The sequence below is a fragment of the Barbus barbus genome (genome assembly GCF_936440315.1).
Source record: "Barbus barbus genome assembly, chromosome: 23".
NCBI classification, from domain to species: domain Eukaryota; kingdom Metazoa; phylum Chordata; class Actinopteri; order Cypriniformes; family Cyprinidae; genus Barbus; species Barbus barbus.
This window is the reverse complement of record NC_136751.1, coordinates 237,810-253,093: the sequence shown is the minus strand read 5'-3', so window position 1 is coordinate 253,093 and position 15,284 is coordinate 237,810. Positions and strand designations below refer to the sequence as shown.

Genomic DNA, 15,284 nt, shown 5'->3' with positions numbered 1-15,284 from the left:
GCAGAACTTCTATGAGAAACCGGCTTTTGATCATCCGCTCAACCAGATGAGTGTGTGGCTGATGCTGGGAAATGAAGGAATGGACAAGGACCGTAATGGGAGTTTCTGTGCTCCAACTCCCTCTGCCATAGTGTTCGGCCGGTCGGACGGGGACCGGATGGCAGTGACTCGAGACCTGGCGCTACGTCCCGGATACACATTGCAGTTCAAGGTACTGATGTAAGGCTGCTTGGAGGAATTCTTCTTTTTCATAAGTATTAAATACTTTCTAAAGCTCTCAAATGATTAAAAATGCAATCAAATTAATTATATAATAAACTGATTAATTAACCCAGTTAATTGCAAATACAATTTTGCTAAGAGAAGCCCCCAAATCATCAAACACTGGCGCACAACAAGACTTCATATGGAGTTTTTACTGTGCTTCTTTTTAACATTGGCAAATTAAAATTGCCTGAATTTAAAGTTGAATCCATTTTCTAAATGCATATGTTATAGACCTTATTGTGAACAAACTATTCATTTTTTAATGCTCCCCATAATTTTTCATCAGAATGTCATAACTGGATCTTCCCTCCAGTGATATGTGCAGAATTTCTCCAATCACTTAGTGCTCTTAAACTCCGCCCCTCAAGTCAATCACTATTATTTGTATAGCACTTTTAACAATGCAGATTTCAAAGCATAATTTTTTGCATGATTTACATCAGCTTGATGGCTTTATATCAGCTTTACAGTATTTAGACGTGTAGTATTTAGGGGAAAGGGAAGTGGTGTGTGGCCAAGTATGATAACCCTTACTCGGAATTTGTGCTCTGGATTTAACCCATCCAAGTGTACACACAGTAGTGAACATACCCCTGGAGCAGTGGGCAGCCATTGCTGCGGCGCCCGGGGAGCAGTTGGGGGTTCGGTGCCTTGCATAAGGGTCTCACCTCAGTCATGGTATTGAGGGTGGAGAGAGTGTTGGTTATTCACTACCTCCACCTACAATCCCTGCCGGACCTGAGACTTGAACCCATGACCTTCGGGTTAACAAGTCCAACTCTCTATCCATTAGGCCACGACTGCCCCTAAGATCCTAATCTATCCCGTTACGCAATGGAAAGAACGTTTTTCATATCAGACATCATACGTTGGATGTCAAGAAGAGATCGTCTGACCACGACTTGATTTGAACACGCAACCTTCTGATCTGGAGTCAGACACGTTACAGTTGCGCCACGAGAACTATTTCGACAAATAGTGTGTTGAAATAGTGTCATTCTCCTCTGGCCAGACAAAATCAGCAGTTTAAATCTAGGCTGCAGCAGAGTCAGATTGTGCAAAGGACTCATCTGGTTCCTGTGTTCTTGTCCCGATGGCCGTCTAGGAGACAGGGTCTTCACTGGGGATCAGTCTCTGGGGCTCATCTACAAACCCGATTCCAAAAAAGTTGGGACACTGTACAAATTACGAATAAAAAGGGAATGCAATAATTTACAAATCTCATAAACTTATATTTTATTCACAATAGAATGTAGATAACATATCAAATGTTGAAAGTGAGACATTTTGAAATGTCATACCAAATATTGGCTCATTTTGGATTTCATGAGAGCTACACATTCCAAAAAAGTTGGGACAGGTAGCAATAAGAGGCCGGACAAGTTAAATGCACATACATTTAAGGAACAGCTGGAGGACCAATTTGCAACTTATTAGGTCAATTGGCAACATGATTGGGTATAAAAAGAGCCTCTCAGAGTGGCAGTGTCTCTCAGAAGTCAAGATGGCAAGAGGATCACCAATTCCCCCAATGCTGCGGCGAAACATAGTGGAGCAATATCAGAAAGGAGTTTCTCAGAAAAAAATTGCAAAGAGTTTGAAGTTATCATCATCTACAGTGCATAATATCATCCAAAGATTCAGAGAATCTGGAACAATCTCTGTGCGTAAGGGTAAAGGCCGGAAAACCATACTGGATGCCCGTGATCTTCGGGCCCTTAGACGGAACTGCATCACATACAGGAATGCTACTGTAATGGAAATCACAACATGGGCTCAGGAATACTTCCAGAAAACATTGTCGGTGAACACAATCCACCGTGCCATTCGCCGTTGCCGGCTAAAACTCTATAGGTCAAAAAAGAAGCCATATCTAAACATGATCCAGAAGCGCAGGCATTTTCTCTGGACCAAGGCTTATTTAAAATGGACTGTGGCAAAGTGGAAAACTGTTCTGTGGTCAGACGAATCAAAATTTGAATTTCTTTTTGGAAAATTGGGACGCCATGTCATCCGGACTAAAGAGGACAAGGACAACCCAAGTTGTTATCAGCGCTCAGTTCAGAAGCCTGCATCTCTGATGGTATGGGGTTGCATGAGTGCGTGTGGCATGGGCAGCTTACACATCTGGAAAGGCACCATCAATGCTGAAAGGTATATCCAAGTTCTAGAACAACATATGCTCCCATCCAGACGTTGTCTCTTTCAGGGAAGACCTTGCATTTTCCAACATGACAATACCAGGCCACATACTGCATCAATTACAACATCATGGCTGCGTAGAAGGAGGATCCGGGTACTGAAATGGCCAGCCTGCAGTCCAGATCTTTCACCCATAGAAAACATTTGGCACATCATAAAGAGGAAGATGCGACAAAGAAGACCTAAGACAGTTGAGCAACTAGAAGCCTGTATTAGACAAGAATGGGACAACATTCCTATTCCTAAACTTGAGCAACTTGTCTCCTCAGTCCCCAGACGTTTGCAGACTGTTATAAAAAGAAGAGGGGATGCCACACAGTGGTAAACATGGCCTTGTCCCAACTTTTTTGAGATGTGTTGATGCCATGAAATTTAAAATAAACTTATTTTTCCCTTAAAATTATACATTTTCTCAGTTTAAACTTTTGATATGTCATCTATGTTGTATTCTGAATAAAATATTGAAATTTGAAACTTCCACATCATTGCATTCTGTTTTTATTCACAATTTGTACAGTGTCCCAACTTTTTGTAATCGGGTTTGTAGTTGTCCTGGTCTCCGCTGACGTTCAGGGCTGTAGAGGTCATCTCTAGGTGCTGATCCACCATCTGATTTGGATACGGACTGGATCTGGGTGGCTGCAGTGATCATCTGATCTGGATACAGTCTGAATCTGGGTGGCTACGGTGACCTGAGAATAAGAAAGAAACAAGACTAATATTAGCGTAGATACCATTCTTCTAACAATGTAACAAGTACATCGGGTGTTTTGGAAGGTGTTCCCGGTTCCGGTTGACCTAATTAACGCAGCCTAACAATCCTTTAATGGATTTGAATTATAGAAATGTGATAGTGTATTATGTGTAAACCAGGCTAAAGAGCTGGGTCTTTAATCTAGATTTAAACTGGCAGAGAGTGTCTGCTTCCCGAACAGTTTTATGTAGATTGTTCCAGAGTTTGGGCGCTAAATAGGAAAACAATCTCCCGCCCGCAGTTGATTTTGATATTCTAAGTATTATCAAATGGCCAGAGTTTTGAGATCACGGCTGACGTGAAGGACTATTGTGTGATAAGAGTTCACTCAAATACTGAGGTGCCAAACCAATCAGGGCCTTATAGGTAATTAGCAAGATCTTAAGATGTATACAATATTTAATAGGGAGCCAGTGCAGTGTTGACCGAACCGGGCTAATGTGGTCGTACTTACTGGTTCTAGTAATAACTCTAGCTGCTGCATTTTGAACCAGCTGGAGTTTGTTTATTAAACGTGCAGAGCAACCACCCAATAAAGCATTACAATAATCCAGCCTCGAGGTCATGAACGCATGAATTCATCCGGCCGCGAAGAAATATAGAGCTGAATGAAATGTAAGGGGCCTAGTAATGAGCCTTGAGGTTCTCCAAACTTTACTCAAACTTATGCACATCTGCATACACTTTTGAGTGCCACGCCCACCTCTCAACATCTAATCAACAACTGATGCACAGAACCAAGCAATTTCTGTCCTAAGTTTTTTTTTCTTCATTTTTGATAATCCATTATACTTGGATATGCGTCACAATATGGAAGAAACAATCTGTCACTGCTTTATTTTTACTGCAGATTTAATTGTCGGTGTAAACATACGTCAGATAGACGTCTTTGTTTGCGTGTGGTTCGAAGTGTGTCACATGCAGCATCAGCATCATCTGCTAACTGCAGACTCACAGTAATAGCGTTTTGCATCTACTGCAAACTTAAATCACTCTTGTAGGAAAATTCATTACGTACGGGTCAGACAAATGATTTTACCACAATGAATGTTTGTCTCAGTGTGTCATTTCTACTGTGTAGAAATGCACTGAAGATAGTCTAGCAAGAACTGAAACGTTTGCATTTGTGTGTGTGTGTGTGTGTGTGTGTGTGTGTGTGTGTAACTGGTATTTAACACGTTATGGGGACCAAATGTCCCCACAAGGATAGTAATACAAGTTTCCTGTAAGGGGTAGGTTTAGGTGTAGGGTGATAGAAAATACAGTTTGTACAGTATAAAAACCATTATGCCTATGGACAGTCCCCATAAAACATGGAAACGCAGTGTGTGTGTGTGTGTCACTTTTTTGTTTGTGCACTTTAGTTTTTGTTGTCACCTTCATGTAAATCTTAAGGAATAAAGATTTGTTTAAAGGACCGTGAACTTTGCCTTTTGTTTGGTGTGCAGATTTTTTGCCTTTGCTTTTTGTATTTTTCTCTATTCATTGAATCTACGCACCCAATTATAAACATATAATTTTTATTTTACTTGATTGGCACATCATTTTTCATATTTCTACAGTGTAGACAGCGCAGTAACTTTGTGCTGTTTCTCCTTCAGCTGAATATCGGCTGTGAGTCGATCTTTAGTGCATCGGCGCCCGTGCTGCTCCAGTACTCTCATGACGCGGGCCGCACATGGGCTCTGGTGCGGGAGGGCTGTTACCCAGCATCCCCTGGGGCCACAAGCTGCGAGGGCAGCGGACGTGAACTCAGAGAGCCCACTGTGTACCACACGGGAGACTACGAGCGCTGGACCAGAATCACGGTCGTATTGCCACGGATCGTGGCCGCTAGGTAACTGGACAATGGGACTGTTTTGAGAACGGGGTCCAAACATGGACTCATACTGTCAGAGACATGGGGATATTTCTAAAGAACAGTTATTTTAAATATTTTTCTGAAGATTTTCTAAATGCTTTATAGGCATTTCACACATTTTCACACTGTAGAATACTGTTCCATCATTAATGAATAACTACACAAGAACACAAGCGTAACGCAATATTAGCACTCTAGTAACTACTAGTAACTAACAAGAAACTCTGATTAATGAATTAGTAAGTGATAGTGCTTAGTCGAATGTGGTAGTTCAGTATTATCTAATCAGTAACTACTGTTTTTTCATATCTCCCTAAAAGCTACTAAGAACTACTGTATGTATTATTCATATTAATTATGAATCTGTATAATGTATAATTAATTCTAAAGTGAAGGTCATGGTAACCCACTAGTCATGACTCAAGTATTATTAAATTCTTCAGAGGGAATTGCTCATTAATTGGATCAGTATTCTAAAGTGAATAATATGATAATTCTCTAGTAATGACTGAAATAATTGTAAGCTTTTGAGGGTTTTGTAAGGTTCTAGTTAGTACTTCATTTTGATAGATTTGGTAACACTTAAATCATTACTAGTGGGTTACCATGATCTTTACTTTAGAATACTGATACAAATAATTAGTAGTTTCTTCAGAAGGATGTAGTAACACTTGAGTCATTACTATCCAAAACCTTACATATATCATAACGTTCATAATGCATAATTCATATTAATTATGAACATATATGCGGTATTTCTTAGGAGTTCTCCAGAATATATGAAAAAAAATTGCAGTTACTGATTAGCTAATAGTGAACTATGAGTTTCAACTGAGCGCAATTGCTTACAATAATCAGAGTTTCTTGTTAGGTAATAGTAGTTACTACAATGATAATAGTACATTACTCCTTTGTTCCTGTGTAGTTATTCATTAATGATGGAACAGCATTCTAAAGTGTTACCAGCATTTCTTTACGCCTCATGCAAATATCCCAGGGGTTGATTTATTTTTTCAAGGTAATGATTATGATAATACTTATAAGCCTCAGTTTTGATGAGCTCTTGTGTGTGATCTCTATATTCCTGTCATTTTCAGCAAGACGCGCTTCCGCTGGTTCCAGGAGAGCAATGTCTATCGGGACGCCCCTGCGTTTGCGCTGGATGGTGTCTACATCTCTGAGCCCTGTCCCAATCACTGCGGCGGTCACGGAGACTGTATCTCAAGCGTCTGCTTCTGCGATATGGGATACACAGGTAACTCTCATTCACCCTGTGTTTGTCTTCATTCAGATGCGTTCACACACACAACACTCTGCACTTTCTCCTGATTTCTCTCAACATGGCAACACCAGAGCTGTCAGCCAATACATGAGAAACAAAGGAACTGGAGTTACTTATTTGAAAAAGTAACTCAGATATTTCCTTCTAAATTAAAAAGTAATGCATTACTTTACTAGTTACTTGAAAAAAGTAATCTGATTCCGTAACTCGCGTTATTTGTAATGCATTACCCAACACAGGGCACCACTATATGTGATGTTATAGATTGTTTCCATGTTCATTAATGAATGGTTATGCTTGTGTTTGCGGGGGTCAGTGGAGGTGGACCAATCCAGCTGTGTCCCGTCTGCTCCGAGTCCCACTGAGCTGGTGGAGGATTTTGAGGGTAAGCTGAGCCCGCTGTGGCAGAGCCTGAGCGGAGGACAGATCGGAGACGGTTGCGGGAGCATCAGCGAAGGTAAAGCGCTGTACTTTAGCAGCCTGGGCAGACGAGAGGCTCGCACCATGCCGCTGGACACCACCAACACCCGGTCAGTGCCACAACACTGCTGTACGCTCGCAAACAACGAGGCTTTAGACCTTCATGCCAGCCGTGTGTTTCACGTTCACTGCTTGTGTTTGTTTTCTCCCTAACTCATGTAGAACACTCTGTCGTCTTCTGTTTACTTTTTCTGCACAGTTTGGTTCAGTTCTACATTCGTATCGGAGGAAAAAACATGGGCTCCACCTGCACTCGGCCCCGCTCCCGAAACGAAGGTGAATGTTGTGGAGTATAAAAAGTATTCAGTGACGTAAGTCCTGGCTCTGTATTGGCTCTCTAGCCTGTGGAAAAGCAACCGGTTCTTAAAGAGCTCGCCAGTCGAACCAACTAAGAACTGGCAATAGCTCTGGCTCTGAACTAACACCTGGTTTCTGCTGGTGGAAAGGGGGTAATACAGAACCATTATGGGGCCCAAATGAGTGACCACACTGAACCCACAAATAGTCCATATATGGGGTTTTTGTGGGACCACGGTGGGTCAGAACTGGGTCCCGTTTATATTTTTTTATTAATTCCTCTGGATAAAATTAATATGCAATAAAACTGTAAATTGCAATGTTTTTTGACCTAATATCAGTTGATTTTATGTGGTGCTCAATACATTTTAAATTACATGTTAAAATATTTCAACTGTTAAGAAAATGACTTCAACTCAGAATCTCTAAAAAAAATCATTTTTTTATTGGGTAAAACAAAATAAAACAAAACAGGATTAAAAACAGGATAAAAATACTTGAACAGGATGAAATGATACTATTCCTGGGCCTGTGCAGGCTTCTCAGCTTCATACCTAAAACACAGTAAAGAAAGAAAAACATTTATTATTAAAAACAATTATTTTAAAATACTACCGAAACATTCACGAGCATTAAAAAGCATTGCATGGTTATAAATAAGCCGTGCTAGTACTTCATATTTCTGCCTAAGTGACAAAACTGGCACTTAAAGAGATAGTTATACTACTAAAGGTAATATGAACAAGTTAAAAGTGACACTATTCAGTTTAGAAATGTAATTATGTTCTAGGAGCTATTTTTGTTGCGGGACAGCCTACACAATGCAACACAGTTTGATTTCAAACGAGTGTATAACCGTAAAATGTTTATCGTCAAATTAACAGTAATTTACTGGCAACAATTATCCAGTAGTTACTGAGTTTCACAGTAATTTTACTGTGGTATGAAATAAAGTACAGTAGTTTTAAGTGTACTATTATTTTTTATTTTAATTTATTTAGTTATATATTCAATAACACAAGTTATTGCTTCACACCAACAGCTTCATTCATGATACATCTTTTATATTTGACAGCTGAACTTTAATAACACAGAATTACCAGCATATTAACATGAGTGAACATACATATAGCCTACAAGTAAAATCACAGATAACACATTGTGCCAGTGGAAAATAAATGTGTAAATATAAAAATAAAAGTTTGAAGAGTTAATGTACTTAATTAGTAAGACTATACAACAATAATCAGAGAACACATATCATCTCAAAACATTTAAAGTGGTCTTCTTTATGGCGATGACTCTTCCCGCCTGCCTCACGATGGTCCAGCTGGGCAGCCAGCACCACTGCGGGAGGGAAATGCTAGTTACCACGGCTTAATTGATAAAACAAATGAGACAACTGCAAGTGTTTTAAAAGGTTACCTACTTACCTTTTTAACTTACTTTTCGTCTCCCAGTTGGTCTGCTAGTGCCGCTGCGGGAGGAAAATACTAGTTTACTAGGAAAGTGAGCAAGTAAAATTTCAATAATACGTACATGATGATGAAGAAAACTGTACACATTTATTTTAATGTATACCTACCAATGTATCATACACTTAGGACTTCACGACGAGTCTCCCCCTGGTCTGACAGCCATGCTGTGGGAGGAAAAGGCAAGTTAGCACAGCTTGACTCAGAAACTGAGCATTTGCTCACATATTCTTATAATAATTAATGTAGCTTTATATCTTGCAAACATCATCAGAATAAAACGTATAAAGAGATTAAAAAAAAGTAGAAAATTAAAGTTAACTTACCACACTCTTGTGAGCTTTCATCTTCACAATATATCCGTCATGGTGCCATGCCAAAGCATGGGGAGATGTTTGGTAACACCTTAAATCTAATAACACCTAAAATGCAACTCATTACATTCTCTGTGCTGTCTGTTTTGGGCTGATGGACATTAATAAATCAGAGGCCAGTGCCCTCACTAGCAACTCTCTCTCAAGCCCCGTTCAGTGAAATAGCTGTCTGACTTACACATCCGACACGTTTGCCCACAAAGATAGCATTTTTAATCTATTATGAAGCAGACGTATGCACTCACTTTAAAAACTTTTTTTATTGAAGTAGAAGCGTTATATGGGCGATTGCGTTACACGCAGAAACATTCGAGCATAAACTTGTTTTCAGCTTCTGCCCCGTGATTGTATAAATAAAGCATCCTATTGAAAGTTTGCTGGTTATCTGCCAACATTTTAATTTTTATATAACTGTTAAGTGCTTTTAGATTATAAGTAAAAACAAATACCCTTTACCCTATACTTATAAATAAAATAAAATGAGATTATTCATAAATTAAATAGTATTGGATTGTTATACACCGTACATTATGATATAATCCTCCATGATATTAAAAAAAACACATGAAATACATACAATTAAATCAATTTATTTAATTGTTAATGTTAGTTTCCCATAATTGCATAAAAATAAATCAACCGCAAAAACAAAAAACAAAACAACAACTAATTTATGTAACTATAAATATATCCTAATATAGCCCAAATGTGGCCCATATGAGACCCACAAATAAACAATAATGGGCAACCTAACTGGGGCCCACTGTTTTATCCAAGCTGGGGTCCACATTCAACCCATTAAAGTGCCCACTCTGAGCCCATGCCCAGTTGACACCCATATAGCCCAGATAAATCCCATGTGGGGCCCACATGGACATGTTGGCTGGTCCATTATATGACTGACAGACTGCAACAGTTTGAGTTAAAAATCTTTGTTTGTATTCTACTGAAGAAATTCATCTTGGATGTCCTGGGGGTAAGCAGATAAACATCAAATTTTCATTTTTGGGTGAACTATCCCTTTAACACACGATACTGAAATAATGCAACAGACATTAATTTAACAACATTAGATGTTACATACAACACCAATGAACATAACTGGTAACAAAAAAAAAAGAAGAAACAGTACATCAAATGTGAAATGTAACTGGGAATTGTGAGATTGTCCATTTATGGTTTTTCACTGTATATAGTAAGGGAACTTACCATGAACCAATTAATAGGTTTTTACTGTAGCATTTTTACAGTCTTTTACCATTAAAATCACAATTTTTTTACAGTGTAGGTCACATGGACTGGACTGGAATATTGTCATCCTTTTTATGTAATTTGACATCTATGTAAATCACATCATCTGGATGATGATGTACCAAAAATACTGCTGCTTGTTCCTTTTTCTTATTTTCTCAGTAAATCAGCCATTATTCCTTGCTTATGTTTGACAGGTGTGATTGTCCAGTTTTCCATAAACAATGGCGTTCAGTGGCAGCTCCTGAGAGAGCTGGACTTTGGCTCCTTCCTGGAGCCTCAGGTGGTGACGATCGAGCTCCCGCCCGCGGCCAAGACGCCTCACACCGTGTTCCGCTGGTGGCAGCCGCAGCAGGGTGAGAACAGACCAGCGTCATCACAACACAGTGCCTGATAGGACACAAACAAGACCTCATGTGTTCCTCTGTCTCAGGTAAACACTCGGCCCAGTGGGGTCTGGATAACATTCTGATCGGAATGAACGACAGCGCTAGAAGTGGGTTCTTTGACACGTTTGATGGCACGTCTCCATTGAGACACAACTGGTATCGAGTCGTAGGTGGAGAGGTGACAGCAGACTGTCTGAGCCGAGACTCAGTGTTGAACTTCAACTCCGAGGTCATGGACAGTGAGTTAATCTCCAACACACCCATAACGTCATGTTCATCACAGACATTTATATGTGCATTTTCATCTGGAAAATGAGGCGTTTGCTCAGCGTGATGTCGAAGGAGTGTGAATTGGCTCCTTTGAACATGTTTATCAGATGTGTGTTCACAATAATATATTTAAATACATAATTTAGATAACGTAAATTGACAATGTGTACAAAGGGTGGCACAATACTAAGTTGCTCAGACTTCATTAAGGGGCAGTTTGTATTTGCATACATAATGATTAGAACACTAGTATTTTCACCAGCTAAAAAAAATGGTTTTAAGTTGTGTCAGTAGGATATATCAGTTTACATTTCCAAACATTCATTTGGCCATTAATTGTAATAATCCAGTGAGATTTTAGTGTTCCACACAGAGATCTGATCTGATCATCCTCCAGTCTGTCTGGAATGACATGAAGAAACAGAACAAACTAAATCCAGAAGAACTGTCTCCAAGACGCTTCAAGAAAGCTACCTGCAAAGCTAATCTACCGTTAAAAGTTTTAGACACTTGTGTAAAAATGCTATAAAATGAAGATGCTGTCAAAAATGTCATAAATAGATTTTCTTTATCAATGAACTTTTATTAACTAAATGAAATCAACATTGTGTGTGAGCATCCTTTGTGCTTAAAGCAGCTTTTGTCCTCTGTGTACTTGAGCAGAGTTTCTCAGGAGCTTTGCAGGAGGTTTCTTGAAGCGTCTTGGAGACAGTTCTTCTGGATTTAGTCTCAGTTTGTTCTGTTTCTTCATGTCATTCCAGACAGACTGATGATGATCAGATCAGATCTCTGTGTGGAGCACTGGCTGTTCTCAGACAAAAATCTCACTGGATTATTACAATTAATGGCAAAAATTAATGTTTGGAAATGTAAACTGATATTTCCTACTGACACACTACAGCAAAAGATAGAGATGATAACTGAATTAAAACTATTTTTGCTGAAACTGCTGAAAATTAGGGCTGGTCCGAATACCATTTTTTGAGCTTCGAAGCTTCCATAGGAATCAACACCGAATATTCGAAGCTTCGGAGGGAGGGGCTGAACATATTCTTCTCTCTAATAAAGGCAGGAATCTCTGTGCGTCTGTCTGCCTGTTTGCATTTTTATTGTGTCGAGAAACGTTCATCCAATGACTTCACACGCGGCAGGTGTGTTGCTGCGGACCCAAGGGAGTGCAGTGTTGCATTTTGGTGCAATATGGACATGCGACACGTTCATAATTAATAAACATTTAATGAACTAACAGAGCGAGCCGGAAGCGAACAGCCATTTCTAGACCTGGAAAAGTTTAGTAAAAGTCATGGAATTTTATTTTACATATATATTTTTAATCTCTGTATAATAGAATTATATTTAATCAGGTCCTGAATTTGTGTGTAGGCATATCGCATAGTTTTACTCATTCCCGCAGCTTTCGAGTTTATAATGAGGGAAAATCTTGCAAACATTTATTAAATATAGCATGTAGGTTAGATGAATAAATAAATCCACACAAAATATCAGATTAAATCAGTCATTTGAAAACAGCGTGAGTGATTCAGCTGGACCGCGTCTTCTCTCTTTCACTCTCGTTGTGGTCTCAAAGCGGCTTCATATCGGCGCATCTCGTCTGCACTACAAGAGCTACAGCACGCTGACCCAAGACTTTCGCTCGCATCTCGGGACAGTTGACAGAAAGAAAATGCATGCATCGCATTCGGTTTTGTGATAGCAGAGGGTCCGTTCACATGTCGTGTCTTTTGCGCGCTTAAGTTCATAATATAAGCGGGCTCATATATGCTATAGGTCAGCACGAACGTCTTTCATTGGCTGGTGCAGATGTTCAGCCAGGCGGACAAGTTGAGAACCGTTTCGCGGGGGATGCCAGGTGTAAAAAAAAAAAAAAAAAGGATATTCGAATCTCAAAATTGAAGATCGAATGCCAACCCACCCAACGAATATTCGAATAATCAAATATTCTGGTTCAGCCCTACTGAAAATGCTAGTGTTCTAATTATTTTGGCCACCACTGTAGTTCTATCTTTAAAGCATTTCTATAAAAGTGACTTTACAGTATTCATAAATAGCCTTATAGAAAGATTAACCCCTTCAGATCTGAATGAATCACACTTGCATCACAGAATCAGTGTGATCTGAATGCAGCTGGGTTTAAGGTGATGAATGCTCTCTCTCTAGAGAGGCCGCGTTACGCTGAAAGCTGGGATTTCGAGGTGTCTGGATCTTCGTTCCTGCAGTTCGATCTGAGCATGGGCTGCAGTAAGGCTGCGTCTCCGGCCCATGGTGTCCATCTGGAGTTCTCCACAGACTGCGGGAGACACTGGACGCTCATCACGCCCGAGTGTGTGCCTCCGGCCATCGGCTGCTCCGGATACACGCAGCGGTCCGTGTACAGCGCTCCTCAGTTCCTGCAGTGGAGGAGAGTCACCGTCTACCTGCCCAGCGTTGCCATGTAGGACCCGCTCCCACTCTTACACAGATGATGCTGGGGTTGTGTCTCAGATGATTTATACACGCATTTCAGTCCCACGCTATACATTTGTACAGCCCCTGCAAAAAAAATAAAATTCTGTGGCAGCAACAGTGATGGTATTAAATGATAATAATGTGGTACTTTGGTATGTACCATGATATTTTACATTTTGCTTATATGCCTTGGTACGTGTCCAACGATAATCAGTGCGTCTACTAACATCACATGCGCAAAATAGGTTAAGACGAAGTGATGGCACGGATAGCAGTAAACTGCAAAGCACAAACTTTAGTAAATCACCTTGATTTATTTTAAATGTGGGGTATGTAATTTTTCAAAAACGCTTCAGAAAACTGAGTCGGGCCGAGCACCAAAACAAACTTGTAGCCAATCAGCAGTAAGGGGCGTGTCTACTCATGATGTGGAGGAGAGAGCGTTCAGTGAACAGCCGAGCCGAGCGACAGAAAGATAGAGATGGCGGATAAAAAACAAACAGAGAAAAACGTCTGCGGAAAGATAAGGCAAGAAGTAGGACCCGTGTAAATATCGGATCAGCTTTCCAGCGCTGGAGAGAACTCAAAGAGCGGAAGGCCTGCGATCGGACACCGAGATTGCTTTGGTTCTTCTCGATAGGTAAGTAACACCGTGTCTACACCGGACGCGCCGCAACAGCTAAAGTCTGCCTGGACACAATAAAGCGACCATTGCCACCTACATTTCACTGCTGGTTATACTCTGTATAATTGTATATGTGACAAATAAAAAAATCATTGAAATTAGTGTCAGCACGTCTTAAATAGAATGCAGCAACAGTTTTCTGTCGGAGATTTGTCGCGCCGTGCAACATCCAGTGTTGACAGCATCACTGATTATAATGATGTCTATAGTATTTTTGGACGTCGCTCGTGTCCGGTGTAGACGCGGTGCAACATTGGTTTTGATTTGTTTCACAGAACTAATCGTTGCCTGGGTTGCTTAGGCTACGTATGTGTGGGGCGGAGCTATCAAAATAGAGGCGAGACCCTTTTGGAATATCAACATTGGCTACCAGAAATCTTACCCCACCTTTAATTCTCTCCTCTCATAAATGCTGCACCTGAAAGAGAAACTCCTACGAAAGTAAATCCAATAAGATCAGCTGCAAAAATAAATGTGTCCACACCTTTTCATCGCTAATGTTACACTGTGTGTAAATCCTGACATTTATTCACCATGGGTTTCATCAAGAATGTTCTGGTAACACTTTATAATAACGTCCAGTTATAAGTCATTTATAAGTGATTAGTTAATGATTAACTAATCATTTACAAAACATTCATAAGCGATTAATAAGTGATATGCTAACAATTTGTGTATGTTTTGTTCATTCATTTAAAAGTCATTTACAAGTAATTAGCTAATGATGAACTAATCATTTACAAAACATAACTATACATTCACAAATGATTAAGTAATATGCTAACGATTTATAAATCTGTCATAAATTATCTTTATAAATAGCATCATGAAATAATTAAACACATCCTTAATGGTTAATAGTTACTAGTTAATATATTATTAATCACTTATAAATCATTGAAATGTCAACATTGTACTATAATCTCAATAAACATTATAAATCATTTACAAAGCTTTCTGCATCCCCTAATCTAAAGTGTAAACTACTCATCAGTTATATATATATATATATTTACGCACACACGACTGGAAACCATAAAGTTTGTAAAACATTTACAACTGATGAGTAGTTTACACTTTAGATTAGGGGATGCAGAAAGCTTTGTAAATGATTTATAATGTTTATTGAGATAATAGTACAATGTTGACATTTCAATGATTTATAAGTGATTAATAATATATTAACTAGTAACTATTAACCATTAAGGATCTGTTTGATTATTTCATGATG

The 15,284-nt window shown here is 39.4% G+C and overlaps 1 protein-coding gene across 8 annotated transcripts in view; it reads left to right on the top strand.

The window, feature by feature from the left end:
* LOC306842841 (reelin-like) overlaps positions 1-15,284 on the top strand; it is a 140,707-nt gene that overhangs the window by 86,342 nt on the left and 39,081 nt on the right. For all 8 annotated transcript variants that reach the window (XR_013781786.1, XR_013781787.1, XM_079373969.1 and 5 more), the window contains exons 27-34: positions 5-211; positions 4,825-5,060; positions 6,182-6,339; positions 6,683-6,896; positions 7,046-7,122; positions 10,441-10,599; positions 10,677-10,871; positions 13,081-13,354. Coding sequence is in view for 6 of the 8 variants with exons in the window: in XM_079373969.1 (XP_079230095.1) it covers positions 5-211; positions 4,825-5,060; positions 6,182-6,339; positions 6,683-6,896; positions 7,046-7,122; positions 10,441-10,599; positions 10,677-10,871; positions 13,081-13,354 (1,520 nt within the window). In the remaining 2 variants the exon portion in view is untranslated. The remainder of the gene's footprint in view (positions 1-4; positions 212-4,824; positions 5,061-6,181; positions 6,340-6,682; positions 6,897-7,045; positions 7,123-10,440; positions 10,600-10,676; positions 10,872-13,080; positions 13,355-15,284) is intronic.